The sequence below is a fragment of the Myotis myotis genome, unplaced genomic scaffold (genome assembly GCF_014108235.1).
Source record: "Myotis myotis isolate mMyoMyo1 unplaced genomic scaffold, mMyoMyo1.p scaffold_m19_p_2, whole genome shotgun sequence".
NCBI classification, from domain to species: Eukaryota; Metazoa; Chordata; class Mammalia; order Chiroptera; family Vespertilionidae; genus Myotis; species Myotis myotis.
The window spans coordinates 25,899,744-25,908,245 of record NW_023416324.1 but is presented as its reverse complement, the minus strand read 5'-3'; the positions used below and the strand labels follow the sequence as shown (position 1 = coordinate 25,908,245).

General features: G+C 49.2%; 1 protein-coding gene across 1 annotated transcript; it reads left to right on the top strand.

Annotated features, from left to right (window-relative positions):
* The first annotated feature begins 2,219 nt into the window (after positions 1–2,219).
* LURAP1 (leucine rich adaptor protein 1) lies at positions 2,220–8,502 on the top strand. Its single transcript, XM_036352546.1, has 2 exons — positions 2,220–2,696; positions 7,750–8,502. Exons 1-2 carry the CDS (start codon positions 2,499–2,501, stop codon positions 8,269–8,271), a joined length of 720 nt encoding a protein of 239 aa, XP_036208439.1. The 5' UTR covers positions 2,220–2,498; the 3' UTR covers positions 8,272–8,502.

Here is an 8,502-nt window from a genome sequence, read left to right as displayed (position 1 = left end):
TCACATTTCAATTGCCAGTCTGGGAACATGCCCGGGTTGTGGGCTGGGCGGGCCCCAGTGGGGGCCATGCAGGAGGCAGCCAATCAATGATTCTCATCGTTGATGTTTCTATCTCTCCCTCTCCCTTCCTCTCTGAAATCAATAAAGATATTTTTTTTAAAAGAAATAGTGGTATAGCCCTAGCTGGTTTTGCTCAGTGGATAGAGCATTGGCCCTTAAACTGAAGGGTCCTGGGTTCAATTCCAGTCAAGGGCATGTACCTCTCAGTTGCAGGCTCAATCCCCAGCGTTGGTTGGGGTGCGGTGCGTGTGGGAAGCAACCCATTGATGTATCTCTCTCACGTGGATGTTTCACTCTCTGTCTCTCCTCCTGCCTTCCACTCTCTCTCTCTCAAAATCAATGGAAAAATATCCTTGCGTGAGGATTAACAAAAAGAAAGAAAGAGAGGAAGGAAGGAATAGTGTTATAAACCCATTGTGGGGTTATAAGTATAAATACCAGGAAAAAATAGCTAAAAGTGATTGCCTCTTGGGATTGGGACTAGAGGTGGGAAAGGATAGGGCAGGTGTAACTAACTATCTTTTATCCTGTAACCATGGGCTGAAATTACATGGATTAAAAACTAAAATCAAATCTAGCCAGTGTGGCTCAGTGGTTGAGCATTGACCTATGAACCAGGAGGTCACGGTTCAGTTCCCAGCTTGGCATATACCCAGGTTTCAGGCTTGATCCCTAGTAGGCAGCATGCAGGAGGCTGCCGATCAATGATTCTCTCTCATCATTGATGTTTCTATCTCTCTCTCTCCCTCTCACTTCCTCTCTGAAATCAACAACAACAAAAATAAAATAAGGACCCTTTCCCCTTCCCCACGTGGGAGTTCGTACTTGTTCTTCAAGAACACCTTTGCTATAAAAAATAAATTAAATAAATAAATAAATAAATAAAATAAAAATCAAGCCAAAGCATAAGTTTTTCATGGCTCCTCATTGCTTGTAGAATAAAATCCAAGCACCTTAGAATTATCTTCTATAACCTTGTTATTCAAAGTGTGATCCCTGGAGAACCTCAGGCCCTGCCCTGGATTTACAGAATCATAATCTGCATTTTGATAAGATTCAAAGATACAGTAATTTACATGCATGGTCAAACACAAGAAGTATCAGTTCACAAGATCAAGCATGATTTGGCCCAGGTGGACCTCTTCGGCTTGAAACTTTTCTCCTCATTAGCCAGATAAACTTCACTTTCCACTCCCTTAGTCAATGCAGTGGCTACACAGGCGGTGTCAGTGGCTAGCTAAATTCTAACCACTATTTTAGACCCAGCTCTTCTCTCACCCTCTGCAACTCTCTGCAACTATTAGGGGCAGAAATGGAATAGTGATAAAGATAAGAAATATTAATCATTCTGTTAACCATGATTGTTCTGATTAGAGAAAACACATTCTAAGCTGGCTGAGAGTTGTACACCCGGGGACATGGGAGCCAACATTGGAATGCAGTCTATCCTCCTTTTCCCAGAACTACCTATCATTACGGAAAGATTAAACAATCTCGTCCTGGAGGCGCCCGGAGGTGCCCACCCTCTGCGGCCCCCCCGCCAGCCCGCATTGCCTGTAACCTATAACCATGATACCTTGGCTACTTTCCCATGCCTGTAATTCTTACTTCCCCATGTAATCTTCGTCCCTCTTCCCAACATAAGCGGCTGGCTTGTGGGGAGGGGCAGAGCAGCTTTTTGTGGAAGACCTGCTGCTCTCCCATGCTGCCGCCATTATTGGAATAAACACTCATGTGATTCAACCCTGTCTTTGCTTAATTGGCTCAAATAGTGACAGGCAGCCGGGACCCACTGGTTGTCGGGTTACATTACCACTGTTCCTTAAGCTCCCACATCCATGACTGAGCGTGCTTAGCCTTCATTCAGCAAACATTTATTGGGCGCCTGCTGTGTACTTGGCTGGATTCCTGCGGGGGAGGCGGGAGGGAGAAGGCGCTGAGTTCTTACAATGCTCCTTCAGTTACAAATCTAGACTCGCCCAGCCCTAAGCATTCCAAGGCCAAAGGTTGTGTTCGCAGCGCGCGCGCGCACACGCGCGCACACACACACACACACACACACACACACACACACACACACGGACCTGCACGGCTTTTCTGAGCATTACGGTGCGCTCCTCCCGCCCCCGCAACACACACACACGAGCATTCCAGGGCCAGAAGTCCGCAGCACTCGAGAACACACACAGTCCGCAGCACTCGAGAACACACACACACACACACACACACACACACACACACACACACACACACACCAGCATTCCAGGGACAGAGGTCGGCTGCGCGGCTTTTCTGAGTGTTACGGCGCGCTCCTCCCGCCCCCGCGCGGCGCGGGTAGGGACCCACCGGTTCCGCTCCGCACCAGCAGCGGAGACCTGACCCTAGGGAGCGGGACCCCGCGGTCCCGACGCTCTGCTCGGTTCAGGCTACATGCCCGTATGGAGGGGACTGCAGAGTCCCAGACGCCTGATCTGCGAGACGTGGAGAGCAAGGTGGGCAGGAAGACCCCCGAAGGGCTGCTCCGCGGGCTTCGAGGGGAGCGGGAGCCGGGACCCTCCGGCACCCTGCTGCTCCCCGGGGCGCCGAGCTCGGGCCATGGGCTGGGGGACAAGATCAAGGCGCTGAAGATGGAGCTGGTGAGTGTGGGGCCCCACAGGCTGGGCGGAGGTGGGGGTTGGAGGTGGGACCCGAGCCCCGAGTCCCCGAGTCCCCGGTGGAGGGCCTGAAGGAGCGACTCGGAGTTGGCCTGGAGCCCAGGGAGTTTAAACTCCCCACCTAACTCAGCGGGATCGCTCCCAGGTCAGTCCCTAAACCCTGGGTCATCAATTGCTTCCCCACGGGTGAGGAGAGTGTAGATGGGTCCTGAAGACTTGGGGAGGGAGGCACAGTCTCTTGGAAGTTTTTCCTGCCAAATAATTGGGAGGGGAGAGGCGAAGACTGGGAAGCGCTGAGAACCTAGCGCAGCAGAAATCTCCCCACCTCCCAGCCCACCTCCTCACCCACAGGACCATCTATCCCCCAGTCGCCATTATAGGGCAACCAGTTTTTTCTCCTCCGGCAAACTGGGTCCAGGGTTTGTTCTTCTGAGACCCCAGTGTTCACGGCTGGAGTCAGCACAGTAAAGATTTGGGTGAAAACTGCCTGGACTAGGGCCACTAAAAACATCCTTTCTTTCACTAACATTCTCCCAATCTCCCTGTATTTGAAATTTCCTACAACCTTAGCAGACATGAGTAGCAGCACTCTCAGTGTTGGTTTCGTTACCTCTGACTCAGTCTCCTCCTCACCAACCCCAGGGTGCACTGGATATTTGGATCTCATCTGTACCTCCTTGGGGAGAACAGGAAACAGGCACCCTTCCCCTTCCCCGTCGCTGCTGGGTCTAGATTCAGAGCCAAAAGAGCAGTTGGGACCCACCAGGCTCCCCGGGGCCCTGATTCCGGTGAAGGTGGTGATTTACACCTGCCATCACTTTACAGCCAGTTCTAGGGAACTGACGAATTGCCAGCTGCTCTCTGGCCCAGAACCAGGAGGCCACAGTGAGGATGTGAGTTAATGTCTTCCTGGAGCCCCACTGTGTGCCCAGCTCTGTGCCAGGCTGAGCTGTGAGGGAGAGGGGGAGGAGGTCCTGGGGGCTTCCACACAGCCTGAGAGGCTGGGAGGAGAGCCTTATGGGCAGAGCAATCAGGGAAGGCTCCCTGGGGGGAGGATTTGAATGCCATGTGTGCACTTGGCCTTGAAGGCTGGAGCTGAGCCAAATTCTCCTAAGCAGTGTCCACCTACGGGAGGGGCCTGGCTTTGCCTCATTGTACAGACTTTAGCTCAAGGCCTAGAAAGAGCCTACCTAGAGGGTCCTACTTTGGAAACTAACTTTTACCAAGTGCGCGTGCCAGACTTCAGGCTGCGCACTTTACAAGATCGTCTCTTAATCCTCATGGCAACACTATTAGGTAAGTGATACTTTATAGATGAAGACACTGAGGCACAAAGAGGTTAAGTGATTGCCCCAGGTCATACGAAGAGTTAAAAAGCAGAGCCAAGCTTTGAACCTAGATGACCTGCCTACACTTTACATCTACCATTGACCTGCTTTGTGCCAGACACCTTACATATTTTATGTCATTCACATGAGGAAAGCAGTCGTCATTCTCCCGTCTCACAGATGAAACATGCTTGTAGGTGCCGAGGTCACACAGGGAGGAGCCATGCCCCATCTCTCGGGCTCTAACTCTTTTCTGCCTTTGGTGGATATTCCCTGTTTGTAAACTTTAAGGGGTACGTTTAACTTCTGATTAGGTCTCCAGTCTTGACCCAGCCTGAGCCAGCCTGGCCTGGGGCCCTAGGCTGCCCATGAAGGGCAGGAGGGAGGGAGCTTTCTGGGGGCCCTAACAGGGAGAGGCTCCCTGTGTGCCCCACGGATCCCTGATCCACTCCCTTCTCCCTCTTCAGGCCAGGATGTCATGAATCTCTTTTACACTCTGCCCTGCCCACTGGGTCACAGCCAGGGAGGACAAGGAAGGAGCAGGGCAGGGGGGTTCCACCCTGGAGCCACTTGTGACAGAACTGGTCCCAGCCCTCTAAGTACTGTCCTTCACCAGTCTTTCTCCCAGCTCTCCTGCAGGGAGGGGACAGTCTTGCCCTTGAGGCCAAGGTCATCCCTGCCTCTAGGCCTTTTCCCTCCTGCCCAGCCAGACTCTGGCAGCAGCATGTGGAAAGGAAAAACAGTGGCAACGTCCTCTTAATACTGCCACCCAAATAGCTGTGGTTATGACAACAACCCCACAGAACAGTTTGACAAAAAGCTTTAGCCCACTGGTGTGGCTCAGTGGTTGAGCACCCACCTTATGAACCAGGGGGTCATGGTTCAATTCCTGGCCAGAGCACATGCCCAGGATCGTGGGCTCTACCATCAGTCTGGGGCGTGCAGAAGGCAGCAGATCAATGATTTTCTCTTGTCATTGATGTTTCTATCTCCCTCTCCCTTCCTCTCTGAAATCAATAAAAAAATATTTTTTTAAAAAAGCTTTAGGCAAGAAGTGGGGAGGCATAGGTTCAAGTCGTAGCTCTGCTGAATCGTCTTGAGATCCTGAGCAGGGCCTCTCTCTTGGGTTTAGTTTTTCTGCCTCTTCCCGAAGTTGGCGAAGGCAAGTGATTGTGAGACCAGATGATCTCTAAGAGCCTTCCTAGTAATAATAGTCTGAGAATCTCAATCCATGACCAGGGATTTGGGACTGGGATTTTACCCTAGGGCCTGATTTCACTCGAATGGTAAGGGAGCCATACTGTAGCCTCAGGGGAGTCTGATGTGTATGTGTTAAGGGAAGGAGTGGGGAACCTGAATCCCTGTGGGAAGAGAATTGGGTTGGAGTGGCCTCTGAGGCTGCATCTCTCCCGAGCTGTTTATCCCCCTTCTATTTCCAAAGAGATGGTGTGAAATGAGTATTATTTTTCTGGCAAAAAAAGCCTTGCTTTTTATTTATTTCAGAGAGGGAGGGAGAGAGATAGATGCATCAATGATGAGAGAGAATCATTGATCAGCTGCCTCTTGCATGCCCCACACCAGGGATTGAGCCCACAACCTGGACATATGCGCTTGACCGGAATCAAACCTGGGACCATTCAGTCTGCAGGCTGGCGCTCTCCCCACTGAGCCAAACTGGCTAGGGCTGGCAAGGATAGTTGACTTGGAGGAGACACTGCTTTGTCTGGCTAAGTTCCACTAATTTTCAAGGCTCTAAATGGAAATAGATACAATATATCTATTGCCTCTAAGATGGAATAGATACAATACTAGTATATGATATGTTTAAAAGCCTTGAGAAATTAAGACAATTGGGAGAGAATTTGGTGATGACTTACTGACAACTATATAGCAAACTAAGCAAAACAGTAGTAGTAGTAATATTATAACATGAATAATACTATTATAACATTAATAATAACATATTCAATTGTCCTGTCAGGGAATTGAACCATGACCTCCTGGTTCATGGGTAGACGCTCAACCACTGAGCCACGCTGGCTGGGCAACGTATTATTATTCTAAGAAAAACAAAGTTGTAAGAAATGTAAGGTCAATATAGTAAACCACATGGCTTAGCTGTGATTGAGTTTTAATAAGATAAACACTGAATAATTAATTTTATTGTATATAATGGGAATATGGGGAGATGGGAAAGGTGCCTGTATGGCAGAGGAATGGGGAGTAAATTGAAAGAGTTAAATTCTTAACCTATCGTGTGAGAAGTCAGTAGAAAATAGCTAAGATTTAAAAATTAGTAAATAGCATGTTATTTGGAAATTAGAAGGTAAGTACCAAAATAAACAGCTAAAAAAATTAATAGTTGTCTCTGGAGTGTGGGATTTAGGACAATGATGGGAAACTGTTACTTTTCATAATAAATCTTGCAGAACTTTTTGCCTCTTTAATCTTTTTTTTCCCCTCTTTAATCTTTCACTATCTATTACTTTGACTAAAAATGACACTAAATAAAAGGAGCTTTTAAGTCGGGTGGCAGAACCGGGGTTCCTAGGGAGGTATGCTAGAAGTGAAGCTAGGGAGATGGGCAAGAGCCATATTATGAAAGCCTTTGAATGCCAGCTGCTAAACTGTTTACATTTTATTCTCTAAGACCAGTGCAAAGCCCATAAAGGCTCTTGAGCAAGGGAGGGACAGGTTCAAACTTGTGTTTGGGAAAGATGATTCAGTGCCTCTGAGTTGAAAGGGACTCCAGAGATTACCCAGTCAGTCAGTCAGACTTACTCCCAGTACAAGCAGGGAGACTAGTGTGTGGTGGAGGACAGCACTGAATCCCTAGTCAGAGGGATTCTGACCCTACGAAGCTCTAGCCAACTCTCCCCTCCCTTAATAATTGCTACCGGCACCCTGAAGTGACTGCGGGACCAGGGTAGCTCCCTCTTTACCCTCAGCTCCTGTCTTCTTTTGGTCCAGTCTACCTCCCAATTAACAGCTGGCCTCCTATCAGACTATTCGTTGGCTGTTTCTAAGTTTACTGGTGACTCTGGACCGGTTGTTTCAGTAGTTAGTAGTAATACCTATCTATGAAGTTCAAAGCTCAGTAGGATCAGATTTTAATATTTAACATTTACTGAGACCTTACTCTGTGGCAGGCACCGTGCTGAGTACTTAATAGACAGCATCTCAAAATTCTCACAGCCACCCTGTGAGGTGAGTGATTTAACGCTATTTTACAAACCAGGAAACCGAGCTCAAAGAAGATACGAAAGTTGGCTATAGTGGTGTTGACAATCAGTGGTAGAGGTGAGGTTTTAAAACAGTAATCTGTCTGCTTCTAAGCCCACACTCCAAACTTTCTGTTTCCATGCCTTTTTTTTAAAAAAAAACTTTTTTTTTTTTTACTGATTTTTAGAGAGAGAGGAAGAGAGAGACACATTGATATGAGAGTGAAACATCGATTGATCAGCTGCCTCCAGCAAGCCTCCCAATGGGGATCAAGCCTCCACCCCGGGCATGTGCCCTGATAGAATCAAACCTGGCAACCCTTTGGTGCACGGGACAATGTCCAACCAACTGAGCCACACCAGCCAGGGCTCCCTGCTTCTTGAGCGTGAAACACAGTTGGTTGGATCACAAGGCAGGGGTCTCTGGAAACATTTGGGAAATGCATGGCCCAGAACCGGAACTGATTCCTTCTCCCATTCCCCCAGGCTTACCTGCGAGCTATTGACGTGAAGATCCTACAGCAGCTGCTGACTTTGAATGAGGGCATTGAGGCGCTCCGCTGGCTGTTGGAAGAACGGGGAACATTGACCAGCCACTGCAGCAGCCTCACCAGCAGTCAATATAGCCTGACAGGTGGGAGCCCAGGCCACTCAAGGAGAGGCAGCTGGGACAGCCTGCCAGACGTCGGCTCCACTGACCAGCTGGACAGTGTCTCCATTGGCAGCTTCCTGGACACCGTGGCACCCCCTGAGCTGGATGAACCGGGCAACCTTAGGGCTCCCCATCCTGAGATGGACTGGGCAAAGGTTATACCTGGTGGGGAGAGGGCCAGGACTGAGTTGGACCTGACAGCCACCAAGCTAGGGAGCTTGAGGGCTGTGTGGAAGCCCCCAGAGGCGGGGCTCCAAGGTGGACCTCCTGAGCCACCAGAGGATGAAAATGCCGAGCTGGGCTTTGAGGTCCACTGGTACTGGGGGCAGTGCCAGGATGACGTGACCTTCCTGTAACAACATTTCCACCCTTTTGTTCTGCTGTGGCTCTTTCTTCACTAGGCCCTCGTCTCCCTTGAAATTTACTCTCTCTCAATTTGGGACTAGGAAGAGGCTGCATTGAAATCAGTTACCATGGAAATCTGGCCTCACCATCTCTTTGGTCCTTGGTGAAGCTGTGCCTCTATCCCTCAACTATTGGGTATATATATATATATATATATATATATATATATATATATTTCCCCC

Coding starts and splice junctions, on each gene's coding strand:
- LURAP1 (XM_036352546.1), top strand. CDS start 2,499: ATGGAGGGGACTGCAGAGTCCCAGACGCCTGATCTGCGAGACGTGGAG. Junction 2,697..7,749: donor AGGCGCTGAAGATGGAGCTG/GTGAGTGTGGGG, acceptor CCATTCCCCCAG/GCTTACCTGCGAGCTATTGA.